At 42.3% G+C, this 27,757-nt stretch overlaps 1 protein-coding gene across 2 annotated transcripts in view; it reads left to right on the forward strand.

Moving 5' to 3' along the window:
• The first annotated feature begins 6,691 nt into the window (after positions 1-6,691).
• The window catches only part of LOC149451126 (uncharacterized), a 36,863-nt gene continuing 15,797 nt past the window's right edge, over positions 6,692-27,757 (forward strand). The window contains exons 1-3 of one of the 2 annotated variants that reach the window (XM_089690966.1): positions 6,692-6,837; positions 20,660-21,012; positions 24,903-25,475. In XM_089690966.1, coding sequence (XP_089547092.1) covers positions 20,694-21,012; positions 24,903-25,475 — 892 coding nt within the window. In that variant the 5' untranslated portion in view covers positions 6,692-6,837; positions 20,660-20,693. The remainder of the gene's footprint in view (positions 6,838-20,659; positions 21,013-24,902; positions 25,476-27,757) is intronic. The other variant, XM_089690967.1, reaches the window with a different exon arrangement.

Genomic DNA, 27,757 nt, shown 5'->3' on the forward strand with positions numbered 1-27,757 from the left:
GCACACAGCACACAATTAACCCTTTGATCACTCCACATGTTAACCCCTTCCTGCCCACTGCCACTAGTACAGTGTCAGTGCTTTTTTTTTAGCACTGATCACTGTATTGGTGTCACTGGTGATGTCATTGACACCAAGTTAGTTCCCCCCAGTGTTAGAATGTCTGCCGCAGTCCCACTCTAAGTCGCTGATCGCCGCCAATACTAGTAAAAATTTAAAAAATAAAAATTCCAGTATTTATATCACCATTTGTAAATGCTATACCTTTCACGTAAACCAAATAATTTACACGTAATTTTACACAAAAAGTCAAAAATATTGTTTTTCTGTCCAAATTTTTGGTCTTTTTTTATAGTGTAAAAAATAAAAAACGCACAAGCAATCAAATACCACCAAAAGCTCAATTCACGGGAAAAAAGGACTTAAATTTAATTTGGGTGCAGTGTTGCATGACCGCGCAACTGTCAAAGTAACGCAGCACCGTAAAGCAGAAAATGGCCTTGTCAGGAGGGGGGTTAATCCTCTGGAGGGCAAGCGGTTATTGTTATGACCCTTCTGGAGAACTGTCCTTTACAACGGATGACATGAAAACGCATGCCAATGTGCATAAAGAAATACAATGGAACACAATATAAGGGCATGAAAATGAAACTCTAAGCGCATATTTGGATGCATTGCAGCGCAGTATGGTGTCTTGCAGCGCAGTATGGTGTTCTGCAGTGCAGTATGGTGTCTTGCAGCGCAGTATGGTATTTTGCAGCGCAGTATGGTGTCTTGCAGCGCAGTATGGTGTTTTGCAGCGTAGTATGGTGTCTTGCAGCGCAGTATGGTGTCCTGCAGCGCAGTATGGTGTCTTGCAGCGCAGTATGGTGTTCTGCAGCGCAGTATGGTGTATTGCAGCGCAGTATGGTGTTCTGCAGCGCAGTATGCTGTTTTGCAGCGCAGTATGGTGTCTTGCAGCGCAGTATGGTATTTTGCAGCGCAGTATGGTGTCTTGCAGCACAGTATGGTGTCTTGCAGCGCAGTATGGTGTTCTGCAGTGCAGTATGCTGTTTTGCAGCGCAGTATGGTGTCTTGCAGCACAGTATGGTGTCTTGCAGCGCAGTATGGTGTTCTGCAGCGCAGTATGCTGTTTTGCAGCGCAGTATGGTGTCTTGCAGCGTAGTATGGTGTTCTGCAGCGCAGTATGGTGTCTTGCAGCGCAGTATGGTGTTCTGCAGCACAGTATGGTGTCTTGCAGCACAGTATGGTATCCTGCAGCGCAGTATGGTGTCCTGCAGCGCAGTATGGTATTTTGCAGCGCATTATGGTGTTTAGCAGCGCAGTATGGTGTCTTGCAGCGCAGTATGGTGTCCTGCAGTGCAGTATGGTGTTCTGCAGCCCAGTATGCTGTTTTGCAGTGAAGTATGCTGTTTTGCAGTGCAGCAGTGTTTTGCAGCGCAGTATGGTGTTTTGAAGCGCAGTATGGTGTCTTGCAGTGCAGTATGGTGTCTTGCAGCGCAGTATGGTGTTCTGCAGTGCAGTATGGTGCTTTGCAGCGCAGTATGGTGTTTTGCAGTGCAGTATGGTGTTCTGCAACGCAGTATGCTGTTTTGCAGCGCAGTATGGTGTCTTGCAGCGCAGTATGGTGTCTTGCAGCGCAGTATGGTGTTCTGCAGTGCAGTATGGTGTCTTGCAGCGCAGTATGGTATTTTGCAGCGCAGTATGGTGTTTTGCAGCGTAGTATGGTGTCCTGCAGCGCAGTATGGTGTCTTGCAGCGCAGTATGGTGTTCTGCAGCGCAGTATGGTGTATTGCAGCGCAGTATGGTGTTCTGCAGCGCAGTATGCTGTTTTGCAGCGCAGTATGGTGTCTTGCAGCGCAGTATGGTGTTCTGCAGCGCAGTATGGTGTCTTGCAGCGCAGTATGGTATTTTGCAGCGCAGTATGGTGTCTTGCAGCGCAGTATGGTGTCCTGCAGCGCAGTATGGTGTTCTGCAGCGCAGTATGCTGTCTTGCAGCGCAGTATGGTGTCTTGCAGCGCAGTATGGTGTTCTGCAGCACAGTATGGTGTCTTGCAGCACAGTATGGTATCCTGCAGCGCAGTATGGTGTCCTGCAGCGCAGTATGGTACTTTGCAGCGCAGTATGGTGTTTAGCAGCGCAGTATGGTGTCTTGCAGCGCAGTATGGTGTTCTGCAGCGCAGTATGGTGTTCTGCAGCGCAGTATGGTGTCTTGCAGCGCAGTATGGTGTCTTGCAGCACAGTATGGTGTCCTGCAGCGCAGTATGGTGTCCTGCAGCGCAGTATGGTATTTTGCAGTGCAGTATGGTGTTTAGCAGCGCAGTATGGTGTCTTGCAGCGCAGTATGGTGTATTGCAGCGCAGTATGGTGTCCTGCAGCGCAGTATGGTGTCCTGCAGCGCAGTATGGTGTCTTGCAGAGCAGTATGGTGTTTTGCAGCGCAGTATGGTGTCTTGCAGAGCAGTATGGTGTCCTGCAGCGCAGTATGGTGTTTTTCAGCGCAGTATGGTGTCCTGCAGCGCAGTATGGTGTCTTGCAGCGCAGTATGGTGTTTTGCAGCGCAGTATGGTATCTTGCAGCGCAGTATGGTGTTTTGCAGAGCAGTATGGTGTCTTGCAGCGCAGTATGGTGTTTTGCAGAGCAGTATGGTGTCTTGCAGCGCAGTATGGTGTTTTGCAGCTCAGTAAGGTGTTCTGCAGCGCAGTATGGTGTCTTGCAGAGAAGTATGGTGTTCTGCAGCACAGTATGGTGTCTTGCAGCACAGTATGGTATCCTGCAGCGCAGTATGGTGTCCTGCAGCGCAGTATGGTATTTTGCAGCGCAGTATGGTGTTTAGCAGCGCAGTATGGTGTCTTGCAGCGCAGTATGGTGTTCTGCAGAGCAGTATGGTGTCTTGCAGTGCAGTATGGTGTCTTGCAGCACAGTATGGTGTCCTGCGGCGCAGTATGGTGTCCTGCAGCGCAGTATGGTATTTTGCAGTGCAGTATGGTGTTTAGCAGCGCAGTATGGTGTCTTGCAGCGCAGTATGGTGTATTGCAGCGCAGTATGGTGTCCTGCAGCGCAGTATGGTGTCTTGCAGCGCAGTATGGTGTCCTGCAGCGCAGTATGGTGTCCTGCAGCGCAGTATGGTGTCTTGCAGCGCAGTATGGTGTCCTGCAGCGCAGTATGGTGTCTTGCAGAGCAGTATGGTGTTTTGCAGCGCAGTATGGTGTCTTGCAGAGCAGTATGGTGTCCTGCAGCGCAGTATGGTGTTTTGCAGCGCAGTATGGTGTCCTGCAGCGCAGTATGGTGTCTTGCAGCGCAGTATGGTGTTTTGCAGCGCAGTATGGTATCTTGCAGCGCAGTATGGTGTTTTGCAGAGCAGTATGGAGTCTTGCAGCGCAGTATGGTGTCTTGCAGCGCAGTATGGTGTTCTGCAGCGCAGTATGGTGTATTGCAGCGCAGTATGGTGTTCTGCAGCGCAGTATGCTGTTTTGCAGCGCAGTATGCTGTCTTGCAGCGCAGTATGGTATTTTGCAGCGCAGTATGGTGTCTTGCAGCACAGTATGGTGTCTTGCAGCGCAGTATGGTGTTCTGCAGCGCAGTATGCTGTTTTGCAGCGCAGTATGGTGTCTTGCAGCGCAGTATGGTGTCTTGCAGCGCAGTATGGTGTTCTTCAGCGCAGTATGCTGTTTTGCAGCGCAGTATGGTGTCTTGCAGCGTAGTATGGTGTTCTGCAGCGCAGTATGGTGTCTTGCAGCGCAGTATGGTGTTCTGCAGCACAGTATGGTGTCTTGCAGCACAGTATGGTATCCTGCAGCGCAGTATGGTGTCCTGCAGTGCAGTATGGTGTTCTGCAGCCCAGTATGCTGTTTTGCAGTGAAGTATGCTGTTTTGCAGTGCAGCAGTGTTTTGCAGCGCAGTATGGTGTTTTGAAGCGCAGTATGGTGTCTTGCAGTGCAGTATGGTGTCTTGCAGCGCAGTATGGTGTTCTGCAGTGCAGTATGGTGCTTTGCAGCGCAGTATGGTGTTTTGCAGTGCAGTATGGTGTTCTGCAACGCAGTATGCTGTTTTGCAGCGCAGTATGGTGTCTTGCAGCGCAGTATGGTGTCTTGCAGCGCAGTATGGTGTTCTGCAGCGCAGTATGGTGTATTGCAGTGCAGTATGGTATTTTGCAGCGCAGTATGGTGTTTTGCAGCGTAGTATGGTGTCCTGCAGCGCAGTATGGTGTCCTGCAGCGCAGTATGGTGTCTTGCAGCGCAGTATGGTGTTCTGCAGCGCAGTATGGTGTATTGCAGCGCAGTATGGTGTTCTGCAGCGCAGTATGCTGTTTTGAAGCGCAGTATGGTGTCTTGCAACGCAGTATGGTGTTCTGCAGCGCAGTATGCTGTCTTGCAGCGCAGTATGGTGTCTTGCAGCGCAGTATGGTGTTCTGCAGCGCAGTATGGTGTATTGCAGCGCAGTATGGTGTTCTGCAGCACAGTATGGTGTCTTGCAGCAGAGTATGGTATCCTGCAGCGCAGTATGGTGTCCTGCAGCGCAGTATGGTATTTTGCAGCGCAGTATGGTGTTTAGCAGCGCAGTATGGTGTCTTGCAGCGCAGTATGGTGTTCTGCAGCGCAGTATGGTTTTCTGCAGCGCAGTATGGTGTCTTGCAGCGCAGTATGGTATTTTGCAGAGCAGTATGGTGTCTTGCAGCGCAGTATGGTGTTTTGCAGCTCAGTATGGTGTTCTGCAGCGCAGTATGGTGTCTTGCAGCACATTATGGTGTCCTGCAGCGCAGTATGGTGTCCTGCAGCGCAGTATGGTATTTTGCAGTGCAGTATGGTGTTTAGCAGCGCAGTATGGTGTCTTGCAGAGCAGTATGGTGTATTGCAGCGCAGTATGGTGTCCTGCAGCGCAGTATGGTGTCCTGCAGCGCAGTATGGTGTCTTTCAGAGCAGTATGGTGTTTTGCAGCGCAGTATGGTGTCTTGCAGAGCAGTATGGTGTCCTACAGCGCAGTATGGTGTTTTGCAGCGCAGTATGGTGTTTTGCAGCGCAGTATGGTGTCCTGCAGTGCAGTATGGTGTCTTGCAGCGCAGTATGGTGTTTTGCAGAGCAGTATGGTGTCTTGCAGCGCAGTATGGTGTTTTGCAGCTCAGTATGGTGTCTTGCAGCGCAGTATGGTGTCTTGCAGCGCAGTATGGTGTCTTGCAGCGCAGTATGGTGTCCTGCAGCGCAGTATGGTGTCTTGCAGAGCAGTATGGTGTTTTGCAGCGCAGTATGGTGTCTTGCAGAGCAGTATGGTGTCCTGCAGCGCAGTATGGTGTTTTGCAGCGCAGTATGGTGTCCTGCAGCGCAGTATGGTGTCTTGCAGCGCAGTATGGTGTTTTGCAGCGCAGTATGGTATCTTGCAGCGCAGTATGGTGTTTTGCAGAGCAGTATGGTGTCTTGCAGCGCAGTATGGTATTTTGCAGAGCAGTATGGTGTCTTGCAGCGCAGTATGGTGTTTTGCAGCTCAGTATGGTGTTCTGCAGCGCAGTATGGTGTCTTGCAGAGAAGTATGGTGTTCTGCAGCACAGTATGGTGTCTTGCAGCACAGTATGGTATCCTGCAGCGCAGTATGGTGTCCTGCAGCGCAGTATGGTATTTTGCAGCGCAGTATGGTGTTTAGCAGCGCAGTATGGTGTCTTGTAGCGCAGTATGGTGTTCTGCAGCGCAGTATAGTGTCTTGCAGCGCAGTATGGTGTCTTGCAGCACATTATGGTGTCCTGCAGCGCAGTATGGTGTCCTGCAGCGCAGTATGGTATTTTGCAGTGCAGTATGGTGTTTAGCAGCGCAGTATGGTGTCTTGCAGAGCAGTATGGTGTATTGCAGCGCAGTATGGTGTCCTGCAGCGCAGTATGGTGTCCTGCAGCGCAGTATGGTGTCTTTCAGAGCAGTATGGTGTTTTGCAGCGCAGTATGGTGTCTTGCAGAGCAGTATGGTGTCCTACAGCGCAGTATGGTGTTTTGCAGCGCAGTATGGTGTTTTGCAGCGCAGTATGGTGTCCTGCAGTGCAGTATGGTGTCTTGCAGCGCAGTATGGTGTTTTGCAGAGCAGTATGGTGTCTTGCAGCGCAGTATGGTGTTTTGCAGCTCAGTATGGTGTCCTGCAGCGCAGTATGGTGTCTTTCAGAGAAGTATGGTGTTTTGCAGCGCAGTATGGTGTTTTGCAGCGCAGTATGGTGTTTTGCAGCGCAGTATGGTGTCCTGCAGCGCAGTATGGTGTCTTGCAGCGCAGTATGGTGTTTTGCAGAGCAGTATGGTGTCTTGCAGCGCAGTATGGTGTTTTGCAGCTCAGTATGGTGTCTTGCAGCGCAGTATGGTGTCTTGCAGCGCAGTATGGTGTTTTGCAGCTCAGTATGGTGTTCTGCAGCGCAGTATGGTGTCTTGCAGCGCAGTATGGTGTTTTGCAGCTCAGTATGGTGTTCTGCAGCGCAGTATGGTGTCTTGCAGCGCAGTATGGTGTTCTGCAGTGTATTTTCTAGCGTAGGTTTGCATTTGCTTGTTTACTAAAGTGCAGCACAGACAGTTCTTCCTTCAGCACTGACTTCTTGTGTTATCTAGTATGTATTCAGATTTATTAACAAGGGCATGTGCTGAATAGGTGCTGCCGTCAGCTCAGGCTGTGAGTCTTTGTATCCGGAAGTAGCGTGCTGATTGGCTGTTTGCATCATGTGACCTCTGGTAATGTTCATGAAACGAAACTCAAGCTAGAGAAGAGAAAATGAAGCTGGAGAGGCATTGAGAGACACAGGACGACCTTTGTCTGAACACCAGTCTGTATGAAGGGGGCTGACAAGCCAGAAGTGCAAGGAAATTACCATTGTGATCGCTGTAAGTTGAAATGCCATTTGAATTGTTTATTATGTTTAGATGTACGGTGATAATAGGAATAGAACAGGGTAGACGTAAACATGGTGGGGGTGATTCAATACAGCCAGGCCTGTGCCAAGTTCATAAAAGCCATGTGACACTTTTTTGCTCTTTCTGATGCATGTGACAAATTCAGGTAGTTGTTATGTGTGACGTGTTTACGTTCTGATAGTACAGCTGCAACACATTCATTAAAAAGTACCGTCATGTGGGAGGTAAGAAAACTGGAGGTGAATAAGACATCTTCCATATTGGAGTAAGTAGTGCTGCACATGGCAATGCAGCAACAGGTTCACACTGTATACACACAGGCATTGGGTGCATCAATCTGTTGCTATTTTTGCCATTTGTTGCGCGGACTGGAGACACATTTGTCACGAGTGCCCATGATGCTGTTTATGAATCCCAGGGATTTGGTCGATATGTGTGAAGAGCGGTGATGGCTCTATGTGCTGTAACCTGTAGCAACCATCTATAGCGAGGTCTGTGATGCAGAAGGACCTGTTAACACCATCCAGTTAGAAAACCTACATTTGTTTTCCTCTAAGGGCATAGTGCATTTTTAGGGCATTTTAAATGCATTGCCAAAAGATGTAACACAACACAAGGCATTTTATATGTTTTTTTTTTTTTTTATCATTTACTGTCTTCATTTTGTGGCTTGTGTTTGTTGGAACTATGATATGTGTCCAGGGGGATTCAATAAATCTGTAATGCCAATTTTCTAGCCAGATGACCCCTTTAACCACTTGCCCTTTAGAGGATTTACCCCCCCCCCCCCCCGACCAGGCCACTTTTTGCGATGCTGCGCTACTTTAACTGACAATTGCGCAGTCATGCAATGCTGTACGTAAATTAAGTCTATGTAATTTTTTTTCCCAACAAATAAAGCTTTCTTTCAGTGGTGTTTGATCACCTCTGCATTTTTATTTTTTTTTGAGCTATTAAACAAAAAAAGACCGACAATTTTGAAAAAAATCCAATATTTTTGACTTTTTGCTATAAAACATATCCAATAAAAAAAATTTTAAAAAACAAATTTATTCATAAATGTAGAGCAAAATGTAGTCTGCTACATGTCTTTGCTGAAAAAAATCCCAATAGTTGTATATTAATTGGTTTACGTGAAAGTTAGACTTCTAGCAGGACTGCAGGATTGTGGCAGGCATTCTGTCACTGGGAGGAAACTAATGCAGGCCATAGATGGGTCGAAAATCGGCCGATTTTTCTTTAAAAAAAGAAAAATCGGTCGTTCAAGCGGCCGACGTTACCAGCAACGGTAAAAAAAATCAGCCGATTTTCATCCTGTCTACAGCCGGCAAAAAGTGTCCCTGCAGAGAGCTCCGCTATTTCTTTGACAGTTCCTTCACATTTATAGCGGTTGCAACAATGTATTTGTATCCACTATGAATTCTTGTACTGTACCGCGCTCCAATATTATCAACCTTTGTGATTGACCTTTTTTGATTGTGTGAATTTCTTAATATACCACCTATAATCCAATCATTACTTACTTCTATGGTGCTTAAATATACAATTAACATAAATTCATTTATAAATGTGAATTAAAAAATTATATGTGATTATAACAAATATTAATAAAAAATTAATGAAAAATTGGAATGTCAATTCTATGTGAATAAAATTAATAAAAATTAATAAAACATTAATAAAAAATGGGAATGTCAATTATTTTCTTTGAATTTGAGATGGTGGTGTTATTCAATTTAGTTAATGTGATGAGTCTGTGTTCGCAGCTTGAACCTCTCCCTCCTGTCTCCTCTCCTCTCTCCTCAGCTCAGCCTTCTCAATTGTGCTTTCTTCACTGGCTGCTTTGTTTATTCCTCCATATACGGAACATGCAGAGAAGGGAAAAGAAACATAGTGTCTTATCCGGGATATAAGTGATTTATTGCTCTTTGATCTCCCACTCACATTGTGTAAATGTAAATAGAGCTTTGCATACAATGTATCCAGATCGTGCTTCAGACAGCCTGGCTGGTGTGTTTGCTTTCAGTAAATATACTCGCCATTCCTCTGTGGATGCGTGATAACGTCACCGCCCCTCCCCTACGCATCACGCATCCACAGAGGAACGGCGAGTATATTTACTGAAAGCAAACACACCAGCCAGGCTGTCTGAAGCACGATCTGGATACATTGTATGCAAAGCTCTATTTACATTTACACAATGTGAGTGGGAGATCAAAGAGCAATAAATCACTTATATCCCGGATAAGACACTATGTTTCTGCATGTTCCGTATATGTTCCGAATTTATGTTAATTGTATATTTAAGCACCATAGAAGTAAGTAATGATTGGATTATAGGTGGTATATTAAGAAATTCACACAATCAAAAAAGGTCAATCACAAAGGTTGATAATATTGGAGCACGGTACAGTACAAGAATTCATAGTTTATATTTATACACCTAGAGAGGGTGTAATTAGTGCCTAGCGATCTAATATTTAATAAATATTCACTTAAGCACACAATTAACACTAATAATAGAGTAAGTTAACTCCTGGTGGCTCACAAAAAACTATTCTATTAAAAATGTATTTGTATCCATTTAGGATACAGATGTTTTTATTCAGAAACAAATAGATACATTGTTGCAACCGCTATAAATGTCAAGGAACTGTCAAAGAAATAGCGGAGCTCTCTGCAGGGACACTTTTTGCCGGACTGGAATTCTTCTTCTTCCTCTTCCTCTTCCTCCTCCTCCTTCTTCTTTTTGTCTTCCTCTTGCAGGTCACTGCTCATGCGCAGATTTTTTTATCGGTAAAAAGATCGGCCGATTTGCCCATAATTGCCCTGAAAATCGGCCGATTTTTTTTTTTTTTTTCAACTTTACCGATAAAAAAAAATCTGCCAAAATTCCAAAAAACGGCCGAACAATTAACCCACTAACGATCCGAAAATCATCCAACTTTATTTTTGGCCGAAAAATCGGCCGATTTTCGAACCATCAATGGCCTGCATTAGTCTCCATGCACACTGGGTGTTTTGATAGTGCTGGTAACATTAGCTGTGTAAAGTTACGTTAAAAACTTGAGTTTTTTAGCGTTTTTGCATTAGCGCTTAGCAGCATTTATCTGCATTTGCATTTTTCTTTACAAAAAATTTTTTTTTTGTACAAAAAACATCCAAAAACACCGGTTTGCGCCATTTTACCATGTTTTTTGGCATTAGAGCATTTTTACAGCTAAACTCTTCTAGAAGCCAGGGTGGATTTGATTTAAATCAAACTGATTTAAATCACTAGTCAGTAAGGCTTGATTTAAATCCTAGTTTTCTACACAAAGACTAATTCTTGCTGGTATAACTTTAATATGCAAGTAGATGAAGATTTTTAGAATAACAACTTTTCATATTAGTTTTTTTATCCCCAGTTTAATAGGTTAATCATTCGTATTTGGACAACTTTTCTGTTGTACTTAGGAAGGAGAAAAATATTCATTACCTTAATAACAATTTAAATAGATTTATTCAACTGAAACAATAACATTCCAGCATATGTTATTTGCTTAAACATCCATGTTTGTTAACTAAGTTGGCTAAACAGAATATATATATTTTAAGAAACTTAGACTTGTCAGCCCCTTCCTCCTCACACTTAGCTTCACTTTCTTCTTGTGCAGATCTATTCCACTCCAAACAATCAGAAAAATATTGTTTCCATTCTATTCACTGAACTTTTTGAAACTTGGCACTGAAGGGCTATAACTTAAATAAAGGAATGCGCTAAAGCCACAAACTATTCCTAATTAATTATTTAAATTACTTATGCACTAAAAAATTGTTTTGCACATAATTTTGATATTTTTTTATATTAATTGAGAATAGATATATATATCTTTTGCACTAATGTTTCTACACTAATTTAGGAATAGTTTATGGTTTTAGCGCATTCCTTTATTTAAGTTATAGCACTAAGAAATTTATTTGGTTTCTTTGAGGTGGAATTGCTGCTTTAAAGTATTAAGGGTGTGGCACTTTTATTACACTTGTGATATTGGCACTGAAGGGGTTGATTCTGTATTCATAGGTTTGTAGAAGTTAGGATTAAGGTCTTTTTCTTAACTCTGTTCATGTTATAACATTTTTGCTGTGAAGAAGAGGCATGTGATCTCCGCTGAGTCAAATTCAGTTTTGAGAACTGCAAAAGTAAACCAAGCATCTGTGATAATATCTTGTAGGCAGAGAAACTGCCCAATAATCTTACAAAAACCTATGGAAGAGCATGACATTGTGAATGGATTAATGGAATTTATTTACCAAAAAAATTAAACATATACAGCCTTATTCTGGATAATTAAAAACGAATCTTTATTTCATGATGGAATAACCTTTGGATGGTAATATATTTTCTTCAAAAAGCATTTTATTTTAAAAAATCTGATTTAAATAAAAAAAATCTGATTTTTTTTTTTTTTTTTTTTTTTTTTTTTACCCTGCCAAAAAACGCTGATTACAGTCTATGTGTGCATATACACATAGGATAACATGCTGGGGGGGAGGGGGGTACTAGCTGTAGAAAAAAAACGTCAAATGCCAAAAACAGCACCTGTAAGAAAAGTCCAGTGTGCATGAGGACTGACATCCTCAGTGACACTAGTACTAATAAAAAGCACTGACACTGTACTAATAACACTGGACAGAAAGGGGTTAACATCTGGGGCGATCAAAGGGTTAACAGTGTGCTGTGGGTGTGTTTTACTTTGGAGACATGCTGTTTTGTATCTTTCTGCTGTGCACAGAGATACAAAGCAGCATTTCCATGCTGACAGGAGAGAGACCTGTGTTTTGTTTACACACAGGTCTCTCCCCTGTCAGCTTTGTCCACAATCGCTAAGTGCTGGCCAGGAATCGCCGGCCGGGACCTGGTGATTGACAGCACTAGCCACCAATAGCGGCACAGGCGTGTGTGTGTATATATGTGTGTATATATATATATATATATATATATATATATATATATATATATATATATATATGTGATTTTGCGCAGCTGTGCTGCCCTGTAGCAGTACTTCTGCTATAGGGTGGAGGGCAAGTGGTTAACCACTTTTCACCTGCTCACAGTAAATGTACTGCTACAGGGGCAGGCTCCGCTAACATGAAAACATGTTGCCAGCTCTCTTACGGGTTTGGTGCATGCTCACACCCCTTGCTGACCCTTGATTTTGTCAGCAGGTTTCAGCCAATGATTTATGGCTGAAATCTGCTGCTTGGCTGTGTGCAATCACAGCACAGAGATCTGGGTTCACAGAACAGTGATCTGGCTGTTTCAACTCCTTGTAAAGCAGGAAAAAAACAGCCAGATCTTAGTAAAAGCAGCACATATTACACACATTTTACACTTGTTAGGCATACAGTTAACCCCTTGATTGTCTCCTGATGTTAACCCCTTTCTCAACCAGTGTTCTTAGTAGTGACCATGTACAGTATCATATCTGATCACTGTATTAGTGCCACTCACAGTGTCAGTGTACCTCCCAGTGAGGGTTTGTTAGAGCAAGATTGCCCACCACCCTTTCACAGTCCCATTATAAGTTGCTGATCCCCGTCATTCCCAGTATAGCATCATAGCTGCGTAAATTCCAGTATACATTCCATAGTTTGTGAATTCTGTAACTTTCACACAAACCAATATACACTTATTGGGATCTTTTTTTCACCAAAGACATGTAGCAGAATACATCTTGGTGTTAATTTATGAAGAAATGAGTTTTTTTTTTTTATTGGATATGTTTTATAACCGAGTAGAAAATATTGGCTTTGTTTAAAAATTTTCAGTCCTTTTTCATTTCTCCATCAGACCCACCCTGCCTGTGATGGACAGTGGACAACAGTGAGTGGATTCCAGAGCCACTATTGGACGAAATGGCAGCTATGTATCTGCCCACGGCCTGCGCTGCCAGTCAAATGCAAAGCAGACGTGATGGGGAACTAATCTCTCAGTTCCCCGTTAGGTTATTCCCACGTCTAGTTTAAACTCCTTGGCCATGCCTTGTCAGTGTGACGGAAGCAGTGGCTGGGAAGGGAGGGAGTAAGTACACTGAGAAAGGAGCGTCCAGTATGGACCTTCCTCCCTCAATGCCAGCATCAACGGATTCATGTCTCTGAATGGTACATGAATTGGTCGCAAGCACGCCCAGACAAAATTTTAAAGGGTTTCCTCTAAACTCATCATGCCTTGCCATTGACTTTTTTTGCAAAAACACAAAATATGCAGCAAGCAGGATTTAAAAAAAAAAACCCACAGTACACTGTCTTATAATGCATTGCACTGATGTGAAGAGCTTTATAAATTATAATGGTAAAGAGTTTTTATGAGCAGTGCACTTAAAACACGATGGTGTCAATGCACCACTAGGGATGCCTTCATATTCTTGAAATTATGGCCCATCCATATAGCCACAAATATTCCACAGGACCGTACACCAATATAGTGAATCATAAAAACAAATTACCTCAAAATAGCTTCAGCTGGCACTCCACCTGTCAAGAAAGCCTCCCCCAACATGTTTCGTCTGTGTAGGGCTTATTCATAGAGGTCTCTATGATTACACAGGTGAAACATGTTAGAAGGGCTTTCCTGATGGGTGGAGAGCCAACTGAAGCCATTCTTTGGTCAGTTGTTTTGTGACTGTGTGGAGTTGGGAAACATTTGTGGCTACATGGATGGACATAAAATGCTCTTGTCAATGACCCAGCACCGAGCGGCGGTGTTTGAACTGTCCGGTACGTCTGACAGGAGCATGTGTGCGGTGCAGCTTTTTATTCGGTTTAAATATATGCATCCTTGCTAATATTTGTTTTATTCGCTAAATTATGAACAGAAGACACATTAAACTCTGTATCCTATGTTCAAATTGAATTGCTGGCAATCCCATGGAGGATTTATGTTTGCTTTCATTTGGTAAGTGCATGTTTCACATTGTCATTGCTCTGTACATTACCTTACAGAATAAAGTTGTCCATACAAAGAGCGAACTTTGACTGGTTCTTCATGAACTGGATGAATTTGGTTCCATTGGTAGCCCTTTCACGCTCCTGCCCAACAGCCTTTGACTGAAAAATCAAAGGATCCTGGTGGAAGATTGTTGGCCAAACAGTCCCTGCATCCAATCATCCAACCAATCTTCCAGGGTTAAAACAATTAAGAGGCTTTTGCAGGCTTTCATCAAGAGTGCCTGAGTATGCCAGCCATTTCCACCCAGTTCTGCCATTCATAGAAACCGTACTACAGCTTCTATGAATGAAATGTGATCTATGAATGAAGGGAGCAGACTTTCCACTCAACCACCCATCCTTCATTTTTTTAATCCTGTTCCATTCTTTGAAGCTGTAGTAAGGCTTCTATGAACAGCGGAGCTGGACGGAATGGGCAGGTATAGTCAGCCTCTTAGGTGTAATAACCCCTGTCGCACCAGAAGATTACGGTGGGGGGGCATGGACAGGAAAGGATTTCCACTAAACCAAGAGACATCAGCACAAGCAACACACCACACTGACTGTAAGTTATGTCCCTTGTGCTGATTTTTCTGTTTTTTTCCTTAATTTTGGCTGCACTTAGTCCTTCTGTGGGGTAATTTGTTTTACTTTCTGCCAAATGTATGACAGATTTGTTATTTCCATGTTCTGCCTTGCAAAATCAAACTCTTGGAGGTTCTTCACCCTTTGTTTTTAATTGGGGTCTGTCCATTGTTACACAGTGTTCAATGTGCTTATGGCTTTCCTTGGCAACAAGCAAAATGTGAACACTGGCTAAAAGCACAATGTTATCTTCATTCTAAGCTCTCTTCTATAAACTACTAATTCCCCCCATGTAATGGAAAAGAAGAGAGTGAGATGTGTTTGTAGACCAAATCTGCAGAGCAGCCTAGTATGACAACCATGGCTGAAACACATTCAGTGGTACAAGTGATCCTAGCAACCCCTGAACAGGACATAGAAGAATGTGTGGCCATGTGAAAGGTATAGTTTGCTATGTGGGAACAAGCAGGAGAGTGACTGGGGTTGATTTACTAAAGACAAATAGACTCTATAGGTAAATTTCATTCTGCAAGGACATTTGTTCTAGAGCCTAATAAATGAGGGGATACTTCACTCTGCAAAGAATTCACAATCACATGCAAGGAAAATAAAAAAAACAGCATTTTTGCTTCCACATGACTGAAATATGGAAGTCAGCAGAGCTTCCCCTTGTTTACTAAGCTCTGGAGCAAATCTCTTTTAAAGAGTGCATCTGCACTTGCAAAGTGCACAGTCTATTTGCATTTAGTAAATCAACCCTTCTGGGTTATCTTGCTCCAAGAGAGCATGTTATGGCTAAGCAATGAGACTGTCTTCTAGAAATTTTGGTTTGGGTGTCTGGTGAATTACCTATGTGGGTCTGAGTGGCAATATTGAGAGGTATGTGATCTGTTAATCAGATACTTTGCATAAATACCCAAAACTGTATAAATATATCTTTGAAATGTAAGCAGTCTGTTAAACAGCCATGTATACACTCTATAAACTAGGATTATACACTCACCGGCCACTTTGTTAGGTACACCTTGCTAGTGCCTAGAAAATATCCCCAACACCATTACACCACCACCAGCCTAAACCATTGATACAAGGCAGGATAGATCCATGCTTTCATGTTATTTACACTTAATTCTGACAATACTATCTGAATGTCGCAGCAACCAGTCTTCCCATTCTCCTCTGACATCAACAAGGCATTTTCGTCCACACAACTGTCGCTCACTGGATATTTTCACTTTTTTTAGACCATTCTCTGTAAACGCTAGAAATTTGTTTGAAAATCCCAGTAGATCAGCAGTTTTTTAAATACTCAGACCAACAGTCTGGCACCAACAACCATGTTATATTCTAAGTCACTTCAATCCCATTCTGGTGCTCAGTTTGAACTTCAGCAAGTCATGTTCACCACGTCTAGATGTCTAAATGCATTGAGTTATTGCCATGTGATTGGCTGATTAGCAATTGAACAGTTTTCCTAATAAAGTGGCCGGCAAGTGTATTTTCACTGAATAAAACAGTGGTCTGGGTTCTTCTACAGCAGTACATGTTTGGTTTGACCACAGACATCTTTCTGTTTTTGGATGTGATTTGTCTAATATGCTGTATGATCCATTATTGGTACTGCTGTTCAGCTATATACATATGTCTTTTTAGAATGTATTATTATTTAGTTTTGCATTAAAGCAGAACTAAACTCTACGATACTTACCTCCTTTCAGCAGTGCGATGTCCCTCGCTGATGGCGACATCTTATACCCGGCTACTTAGGGGTGCCGGGCTGTGGTTATTCTCATTGGCCATTGCAGGATAATGTCACAGTTTTTAAAGTGGTTCTAAAGGCTTATGCTTTTTTTCATCTTCATGCATGAAAGTAAAATCTCTTCCATATGCAGCTCCCCCTCAGTTCCCCCCCCTCCTTATACTCATCTGAGCCCAATCTCTATCCAGAACTGTGCCCAAGAGCATAGGCTCTCTCCTCTCTCTACTCACAGGGCAGATTGATACCAGTGGGAGCCATTGGCTCCCGCTGCTGTCAATCAAATCAAATGATGAGGGTGGGGCCAAGTCCCACTGTCTATGTCTGTGGATGCAGGCAGCGGAGTTTGGGAACAAGCCCACACAAACTGGCCCCATAGGAAGTGTCTTCCTATGGGGGTACTCACCAAGCAGAGGAGCTAGGAGTGCCAATGGGGGACTCAAGAAGATGAAGATCAGGGTTGCTCTGTGCAAAACCATTGCACAGAGCAGGTAAGTGTGTGTGTGTATATGTGTCATATATATATATATATATATATATATATATATATATATATATATATATATATATATATATATATATATATATATATATATATATAATTACACAGTGGGGCAAAAAAGTATTTAGTCAGCCACCAATTTTGCAAGTTCTCCCACTAAAAAAGATGAGAGAGGCCTGTAATTGGCATCATAGGTAGACCTCAACTATGAGAGAAAAAGTGAGAAAAAAAATCCAGACAATCACATTGGCTGATTTGGAAAGAATTTATTTGCAAATTATGGTGGAAAATAAACATTTGGTCACCTACAAACAAGCAAGATTTCTGGCTCTCACAGACCTGTACCTTCTTGTTTAAGAGGCTCCTCTTTCCTGCACTCATTACCTGTATCAATGGCACCTGTTTGAGGTTGTGGACAGGTGTCTTTTATACTGATAACAAGTTCAAACAGTCACACTCCAAACTCCATTATGGTGAAGACCAAAGAGCTGTTGAAGGACACCAGAAACAAAATTGTAGACCTGCACCAGGCTGGGAAGACTGAATCTGCAATAGGCAAGCAGCTTGGTGTGAACAAATCAACTGTGGGAGCAATAACACTGTTCAACAAATTTTTATTTTTTGCCAGTTTTGGAAACAAAAGGATCCATTTCTTAATGAATTTCACATTCTGAGTTCAAATATAACAATGAAATTTGTCAATTGGCTCTTGTTTTTCTGTAAACGGAAAGTTTTCTACTATAGGCGTAATGACTACATAATGCACAATAATTATATAGATAGATGTCTTTCCACAAATATAAAGCAAGTGATATTGACTACATAACAAAGCCTAAATGGCATAATATATTGCATAGGATTACCAAGAAAAATTATAGCCATAAGCTAAGTTGAATCATTTTAATACTTAGGATTCTCACTAGTTTTGTCTTCAGTTTGTGTCGGTTTTGCTTCTCTTGGCTTTTCTCTTGTATTCGAGGAAAGGGCTATCTCTTACAACTGCACGTGACTACACGCTTCAGGTTCTTCCTCACTTGACTCAACCACGAAGGATTCTGGTGCTTTAGGAATTGGTAGCCCTCTCCATGAGGAACTGGACGTATTGCCGATGGAATATTTGGATAGTGCACAGATAAATTTTTCTTCTTATTTAGCCCTTTTACAATTGGAGGCACCATACAAAAGTAACAATTACTAACATGATCTGTTGGCTCTCTCCAAATCATTGGCACAGCGAAAGGCATAGATGCCTTTTTTCCATTCAACCATTGCTCCAGTGCCGTCCCACAAGAATTGCAGCATATATGTGGTGCCCAGCTCTTGTCCTGGTCTCCTATCTTGCAGCCAAAATACAAGTTGTAGGCTTTCTTAATCATTCCTGTTATCCTCCTTTTTTGTGAGATAAAAGTTATTTCACCGCAGATATAGCAGAAATTATCTGCTTTATTCACACAAGTTCGAGGCATTACTGAGTAGCCTATATAAGCATAAAACGAAATGTAAAGACGCTGTCGAACTACAATCAGCTACAGATACTGCAGCTTTTATGCAGTGAAGTGATGCAATTAAAGGCTAATATTGCATCATCTCAGTATACATGCAATTTTCTATTGGTCACCAGTATCAATTGCGCAATATGCAGCTGAAGTTGCATCATAATTTTGAATGGCTTATGTCATTAGATGGGTGAATATATCATGGAAACTAGAGCCAATCAACATTTTTTAGGGTCATTTTCAGCACCCCAAAATTATGTAAGATTAGCTAATTTTATGCCCAAAACTTTTTACCTGTTGAACAGTGTAATTAGAAAATGGAAGACATACAAGACCACTGATCATCTCCCTCGATCTGGGGCTCCACGCAAGATCTCACCCCGTGGGGTCAAAATGATCACAAGAACGGTGAGCAAAAATCCCAGGACCACACGGGGGGGACCTAGTGAATGACCTGCAGAGAGCTGGGACCAACGTAACAAAGGCTACCGTCAGTAACACACTACGCCGCCAGGGACTCAGATCCTGCAGTGCTAGACGTGTCCCCCTGCTTAAGCCAGTACATGTCCGGGCCCATCTGAAGTTTGCTAGAGAGCATTTGGATGATCCAGAAGAGGATTGGGAGAATGTCATATGGTCAGATGAAACCAAAATAGAACTGTTTTGGTAGAAACACAACTCGTCGTGTTTGGAGGAGAGAGAATGCGGAGTTGCATCCAAAGAACACCATACCTACTGTGAAGCATGGGGGTGGCAACATCATGCTTTGGGGCTGTTTCTCCGCAAAGGGACCAGGACGACTGATCCATGTACAGGACAGAATGAATGGAACCATGTATCTTGAGATTTTGAGTGCAAACCTCCTTCCATCAGCAAGGGCATTGAAGATGAAACATGGTTGGGTCTTCCAACATGACAATGATCCCAAACATACCGCCCGGGCAATGGAGTGGCTTCGTAAGAAGCATTTCAAGGTCCTGGAGTGGCCTAGCCAGTCTCCAGATCTCAACCCCATAGAAAACCTTTGGAGGGAGTTGAAAGTCCGTGTTGCCCAGCGACAGCCCCAAAACATCACTGCTCTAGAGGAGATCTGCATGGAAGAATGGGCCAACATACCAGCAACAGTGTGTGCCAACCTTGTGAAGACTTACAGGAAACGTTTGACCTCTGTCATTGCCAACAAAGGATATATAACAAAGTATTGAGATGAACTTTTGATATTGACCAAATACTTATTTTCCACCATAATTTGCAAATAAATTCTTTCCAAATAAGCCAATGTGATTGTCTGTCTGGATTTTTTTTCTCATTTTGTCTTTCATAGTTGAGGTCTACCTATGATGCCAATTACAGGCCGCTCATCTTTTTAAGTGGGAGAACTTGCACAATTGGTGGCTGACTAAATACTTTTTTGCCCCACTGTATGTGTATATTTGTGTGTGTGTGTGTGTATATGTGTGTATGTATATATAATATATATGTGTGTGTGTGTGTGTGTGTGTGTGTGTGTGTGTGTGTGTGTGTGTGTGTGTGTGTGTGTGTGTGTATATATGTGTGTATATATGTGTGTATATATATGTGTATATATACTGTATGTATGTATATATATATATATATATATATATATATATATATATATATATATATATTATTTTTTTATTTATTTATTTTTTTACCTTTTTAGGATCACATTAAGGCTGGTTCACACTTGAGATATCTTATGTGCATTTGCTGTACATAAAAACATATGTCATGAAAATACATATGCTTCCATTAAGGTTGTTGATGTCTGCATGCTGCATTGCAATGCATTATAAAAAAAACGAGTCCTGTCCAATATGTTATGCACTTACCTGCCTTTTATCTGGCCCATTGAAATCTATGGAAGTGTAAAATGCATGAAAAAAACATGCAACTGAACCCAAAAGAGACAGCTCCGGATGGTGACAGAAAGGAAGATGGAGTTGTGGGACCTAGCATGCAGCAACAGATTGGCGGATCACAGCAGCCCAATGCTGGATTCTCTGACCGTGTGAATATATTTTTTGATAACCACTCAGAAGACAAACTAAGAAGGGAACGAATGAAAATGTATGAAGACAACCCAGAAGAGAAGGTAAGAAGGGGAAAAATGTATTTGCGAGCGAAGCACAGTGAAGAGTAAATCATCATAGCCCACCTTTTTATGGCATAAGCAATGAAATATCTGATGGGCTGTTTGTTACCGAATGTATGCATTGATTTTTACAAAAATACTTTTTATTCTATTGTAACACTTTTTTTTTTTTTTTATATGTTGTCTAATTTGTTTACTTCTCTTATGAATATGTTTTAAACTTACAGGGGTTTCATTTCTCTTTGCAAATTAGTATTTGTTCTTATTATGTGCAAACAATTATCTTTGACAACAGTTATTGGCCTTAATTCAGTACAGGTTGTTCCTAGATTTTTGTGTGATTTTCTACAATTCTTTCTTTGCAGGGCGTTGATTTTGGGGAATTTCTTAGACTGAGCCATGGATGAGATATTCAAATCAGAGGTTATTGTTGTAGTGATGGAAAAAGAAAAAGGAGTGTCCTTTGGAGAATTTGCTGGACTCTTCCACCAGGTCCATGGATACCAACTTAAGCTGACAAACTATGGGTACAAATCCTTAAAAGACTTGCTAGATGACATGAAAGATGACGTTGAGATACAGAATGTTAATGGGCAGCAGCTAATAAAATGTCGACCACCTTGTCCACTTAATGTGATCGCTCCAGATATTTCAGAGCAGAACAATGAACCCATCGAGTCCTGCAGCTCATCTTCAAATAAATGCGGGCCTCAGTCAGGTAAGACTTTACAAACAAGATCCAGATTCTATACTCCCATGTGGGGGGTGTCGGTCAGTGGAGCCCATTTCCAATCCATGAGTACACTGTACAGAAAATGGAGGCTGCACAACAGTGATGTCACGTCTTACAAAGATGTTTATTAAAAAGTAATTAGAAGTTTTGCTTTTTTTCTAATTACACTATACTTACCTAGGTGGATGCAGCATCAATCCGATGCTGGATTTGTCCCCACTGGCTCTAAAAGTGAGGATTGAGAGATCAAACACCGCTGATCAATCAGGTCTCTTTGCTGCTCCCTGAGCAGAGAGCTGTGACTGTAAGTCAGCACTGTCTGCTCTGCTCCCCCCCCCCCAGTGCTCACTGATAGGCTGGGCTGTGGAGGGGTGGGTGCAGCTGGCTCAGGTTCTCAGCATCTCACTGAGAGGCTGAGCCAGGTGCCGGTCCAGGTCCTGGGTGGATCCCAACCATGTGGTCGGGATCTTTCTCCAGCCTTGACCAGCTCTGTGAAGTCAGCTGACAGTGAGCTTTAGTCGGCTGAAAACAGATCACAGGAGTGCAGAACGGACTGCACTCCTCTGATCCACAGAAGTACAGCCAAACAAGATTTGACTGTACTTCTCCTTTTTAAGTCAAACAGTACATATCAAAAACTCCTGGGGACCTGCCCCTATAATGCCTTTCACCCATGCTGGCTTAGTTATAGAGATGGAGGTGATCAAGGGAAGAGTGTTAAAATGCATCAACCAGTTAGCCAGATCAGCTTATTTAAAGAGACATACAAACAGTAAAAAAACATTCAGTAAACATAACCCACTATGGCTATTGCTACCATTGATTGTCTCATCCCCTCTGTGTACATGTACATAAGATCTAGTCTCTTACTTTTACATTACTAAAATTGTCCTCCCTGTATAATAATGTACTGTATAATTTAAAATCTTTCCATGGGAACTAAAACCTTTATGTATTGTTTTGGCTAAACGTAGATCTTTGAAGGAAGTGACCTCACCAGGCCTGTCTTTTGTACATGATTGTATTAAGAATCACTGTGCGTATGAGCTAGTGAGCTAAAGTGGTGGTTTTTTTTTTTTTTCCTTCCAACAGTTATTAGGGCTCACTTAATATAGAAGTGCAAAGAGCAGCCCAAACAATCAGATTTTACTTTTCTTAAATCTGTCATGTCAAAGATACTGGTTGTCATGGCCTACTGCACTTTGGCTTACCGAATAACTCCATCAACTTTAGTGCCCCCCTCAACTCCAGGGGGCATGGTGGCTACCCCCAAAGACAGGGAGAGCTGACATTTCACCTCAGGGTGCTGGTTGCTAGGCATGGCGTGCGTGGATGGTTGCAGATAAATTGGCGCCAGTCCCTTTTAGACTAAACAAAAGTGAGTTTAGTGTTCACAACAACAAAATTCAGGGAAAGAGGAATAGGGCACATGACACCTTTTTTAGAGCAGTGAATTTCTTAAGCAAAAAAATAGCAAGGTAGACAGTACAGAAAAGGGACCTTAGACCTGCACCCAGCATTCTGTACCTCTAGCGACAACTCCTCACAGTAATGTGCAGGGATTATCAGGATGAGTCTGTCTTGACTCTTTCCCAGGCTCTCCACAATCCCTGGTCCATGGTAGCGTAACCAGGTACTTCATCTTAGGGCTCATCCCTTCCTTCATACAAGCAGAGAGACTCTCTCTCTTGCAGAGCCTTGAGCACGTGGCTAGGTCTTAAGCTTCAGGCCTACCCGACACAGCTGTTCCTCACACCAGACCAAAGTTTGGGTAGGGGGACCCTGATCACTTGACCTCCCCAAATATTTATACTCTCTCCCAGTATGCTCAAGTTGCCAAAAAAAACTACTCCTGGTTAGTTGAGGGAAGCATGCATAGTCACAACCCAGATTCACTGTAGCTCATCATACTAATGCCAAAGATGCCAGTAACACCTACTGGCAAAAGGGAGGAACCACAGCTTTGCTAGACTTGGGGTCAACTCAAATGACCAAAAGACTACAAATCATCAAGGTTAACTAAAACCTAGCACAGCTGAATTTGCTGGTAGACCCTGTTTAGGACAAGGGGGCTACACTTACAATGGGCTGCATATGAATACTGTCCTGTAGTCCAGGACATCCATGAATCTTGTTTTGCAACAAACTGCAGCATACCTATTATACACAGAGCCATGGCACAATTTTTAACAATTCAACAACAGGATCGACATACTCAACAACAGAGAAATACTAACCTGTCACTCAGTCGCTGGCTGATTTAAGCAAGACCTCTGCTGTCAACTGTGCCCGGATCCCCAGCGTGCCATGTCCCTTACCCACCTAAACTGAATGGTCTGTGTACACAGTTAAACATTGGTAATAAAAGGGCTGATCCCTATAAATTAGAAAGCGAAAGAAAGGTTAGACTTGGCACAGCAAAGTGGACGTACAGCCAAATAATTTTTTAACTGAGTGGAAGAGGGTTTTTATTTTTATTACTGCCTGTGTCCTTGTTGAGGTGATTTTCTGTCTCCCTCTTGTGGAGACATTGGAGGTTATTTACTAATATTGGAGAGTGCATAATCTGGTGCAGTTCTGCAAAGAAACCAATCCGCTTTGAGGTCACAGCTTTGAAGTTAAAAGGTGATTGGCTACCGTGCACAGCTGCATCAGATTCTGAATGTTTTAGTAAATCATAGTAAATTTTAGTAAGTTTTTTTTTTTTTTTTTTAGTTTGTTGTATTTATATGTATACAGTGTGTGGGTATTCATGGTTTGTGTGTTGTATGCAATGTAAATTTATGCTGCATGTATGTGTATGCAGTAGTATGCATGTATGTACAGTATGTGTATACAGTGTATGTATGCAGGCAGGCTGTGTGTATATATTGTATGTTGCATGTATCTGTATGCACTGCATATATATTTGCATGTATGTTTATGCAATGTGTATGTATGTTTTTGTATATATGTTATATACACCTGTCCCATGCATTCTGTGTATTAGCTACTCTCTGTACATAACACACCTGAGCCCCACACTGTGTGTTACCCTCCCCAGACCCTGCACTTTTTATATTATACACTTCTAACTTCTGCACTCTGTATGTAGACTCATGGTTTAGGCCCCTCCCACTGTTTAGAATAGTTTTGCTACACCCACATTTCTTCAGTACACTACGCATGCCGGTGTTAACTCTTTCTTCACGCCACTCCCATTCCCAGCAATTCTGATGTTCATAGGTTCCCAGGAATGGCAACCAACTGTAGCTGATCCATCAGAAATCCACCTAATATTTCAATGGATTCAGGCCACACCACAAGATCTAAACCATTCTGTTCATCTGGTGAAACAATAAAACAGCGAAAAACATGAAATGAATCAAAAATAATTATACACAAATCATAATGAATTCTGTGGTTATAAAATAAATTTCCCAAACCACCAAAATGAAAAAATATTAAAGTTGTGTCCAAATACAAAACGTGATGAAACCAAAAACAAAGAAAAAGTCCACTTTAAACATGTAAATAAGTGTAATACAGAGAAAAGACTCCACGGATCCACACCTTCCTGTGAATACTGATGTGTTCCGCACTCATCAGAAATAAGAATAAATTGCACTTTATGGATACATTATTATTATATTTTTATTTTTTGCTTGTGTACAGTTGTGTCTACAGGACCGGAAATAAAAGAAAATTTGACCCAGGTGGCAAAAAACAGAGTTCTTAACAATTCCATGCTTTATCCAAAATAAAAACAAAAATATTTATGAGCTTTAGGGTTATTGAAAAAAAAAAAAGGTTTTAAAAATGTTAATGGTAATAACACTTCTCTGTGGATACTCAACTTATTAGCAGAGCTAACCATATACAATTACTCCACACAGGGGATATTCCACTTGATGAGTTTCTGAAGGAACAACAGTCATGCAAAAAAACCACACCAGGAATAAGATGTCACAAGTCTTTGGCTCCTGCAAGACAAAGCACATTACAATCTCAGGAATATTTGGCCAGTGAAGTGTACTGTACTAATAACGCATGCCTTACAAAAAAGCAAATGCCATCAGAAGAAATTGTTAAAATAATTTCCCAAAAAATGAAAAGTCACCACGCAGGACTGAGGGCTACAAAACTGAGAGAGTACATCCTAGAACAACATAAGATTGATCTGGAACTTTATAGCCAAGAGCTAGGATATACAGATATGTTGAGCATGTTGAGGGAGATTCCAGTCATTAAAGTTCTAAAAACTTCAAGAAAAAAATTTATAATTGCATCACACTTTTGTAAAAATCTATCTGAGGATCAGGACACACCTTCAGCAAAAGTGGAAACTTTTAGTGCTGGTCCTTCCTCCACATCAAGGTCAACACCATCAGCAAGTCCATCTCAGAAAAATGACCCCATCATTTCAGAGACTTGCACTACATATATACATGATCCTCGGTCTAAGACAGGTAAAAAATGACATGCTGGAATAATTCTCACTAATCAGCTTGTATCACATAAGGGCGTATTCAATAAATAAAGGCAAGCAGCAATGATGGCAACCAATATAATTTTGTTTACTAGTTAAAGACTAGTGAAAGAATACTGATTTAAAGACCAACAACTTGATATACATGTATGCAATAGTGAAGAGACACTTTTACTATGCCCATTCCGACCAAACTGACAATTTATGCTCACAAAATCACCAACCACCACTCTCCCAACTTGCCGATCAATGCTTCTTTGCCACCTCACACATCTATTGGATCCCTTGCTCATTCTCTAACAGAGCAAGGCATACAGTTATGGGGAAGCATGTGATAGTGATCTGGCCTGATCGGCCAAGTGCAAGGCCCAAACGCTGTTATCTGAGCAAAGCAGTGGCATCATCCACCTAAGTAAGTACTGTCATTGGGCTTATCTGTGGTGAACTCCTGAAGTGGGGAGGTGGTCCGAGAGCGTGGACTGGCGATTATGCTGTACTGGCAAAGGTAAGCTATTAGAAGGCACAGTTACCTTGCAATAAATAAGTAGAAAGGTAAGTAAGAACCCCAGGATCTTACTTACTGCTGTAAAGTAAACATTGCACAGGGCATAGCTCTAACAGGGGTAAGTAAAACAGGGTAGTGGGTGTTAGTGCAGCTTAGTTCAGGAGTGGTGGATTAGAGGAACTTACCATAAAGCCACAGCTGTCCTTGTTGTAAAGGATGAAGGTAAAAAAAACTTTTGCGTGCTGCTCCCCCCACAGCCCCCCTGCAGTGATGTGCATGGGAGCCTCAGCTGTCCCGAGTTTCTCTCATCAGCTGAGGCACGGCAGCGGGAACCATAGGCTTCTGCTGCTGTTAATCACAGCCAGTGAGGAGAGAGCAGGGGGCAGGGTAGAGCCATGGCTCTATGTCTTATGGATGCATAGAGTGGGGCTCAAGAGTAAGCATGCACCAGTGCCCCCATACCAAGCGTCTTAATATTGGGGGACACTGGTCAAACGGGAGGAGCCAGGAGCGCTGGAGGATCGGCTGCTCTGCACAAAACCATTGCATAGAGCAGGTAAATATGACATGTTTATTATTAAAGCGGAGCCAGACATTTTTGTGTTTATTAAAAGTCAGCAGCTACAAAAACTGTAGCTTCTGACTTTTAATAAACACACACTTACCTATCCTGGGGTCCAGCGATGTACTCACCTGCGCAGTCCCTTCTCTCTTTCTGTCCTCCACGGCGCTAGCATCTCTACTGTGGGCACCATGCTGTGACAGCTTGCAAGCCCACTGTGCATGCGCGAGTTGCGCCACGCCTCCTGATTGGTCCGGCAGTCTCCTGGGACCTGTGAAAGTTTCCAGGAGACTGCAGGAGCAAGGAGGGGGCCAAAGGTCCGGGTCACTTCGCTGCGATGAATTGAGCCAGAAGTGGGAGTGGGTACCTGTGAAAACCAGGTACCCGCTCCCTCCCCCCAAAAGGTGCCAAATATGACAGTGGGGGGGGGGAGAAAGCAAAAAAGCAGAGCTTCCGCTTTTGAGTTTAATATCATTTTAAACTACAGTGTTAAAGTATATGTAAACCTTAACAATGAACTTATCTTACTTGCCCTGTTTTGTCTGTTAAATATATAATTTAAAGTAGTTTATGATATCTTTTTGCTAAATGCAAAAAATAAATATTGATCATGTCAGGATTTCAGAGCTGCCCATGTCATGTCCCCTTTACCTACTGTATGTTATCTCAAAGATTCTATTCAGCCCTTCCAGTTCTTATCATGGGGTTACAAGTTGTTTGGCCACCTATGCTTTGGGGATGAAGACAGTGGGTGTGATTGATTAGTTTAGCAAAAGAAAACCTCAAAGACACAAAAGACAACTCAGTCCACAAGAATGCTGCTTCAGAAATAAACAACAGAATACTGTTGCTTGCAATTCTGTTTTATTGACAGAGGTCAGCTAAGGAGATTTGGTGTTTTATACTCCATGAAAAGCTACCTTTTGAAGCTAATTAAGGCAAATTTAATTAGGTAAAGGCCCAAGGGATGATCAAGGACACCATGTTTGAATTATATTTTAAAAAGTGTGCTTGAGCTTCCAGTCTTAAAACAGGGAAATAAATCTCACTCAACCTGCTCTGCTACTTTTCATAAAACACGTAAGATCAGCAGACTGAATGATGCATTTGTATGTGATGTGTACAATGGATTTTATAATGTACATGTTAAACTTCATGTATTATGTCTTGTTTTAAACCTTGCTAATAATTTACC

The sequence above is a fragment of the Staurois parvus genome, unplaced genomic scaffold (genome assembly GCF_062004578.1).
Source record: "Staurois parvus isolate SC_StPar_1 unplaced genomic scaffold, SC_StPar_1.0 ptg000548l, whole genome shotgun sequence".
Lineage (NCBI taxonomy): Eukaryota > Metazoa > Chordata > Amphibia > Anura > Ranidae > Staurois > Staurois parvus.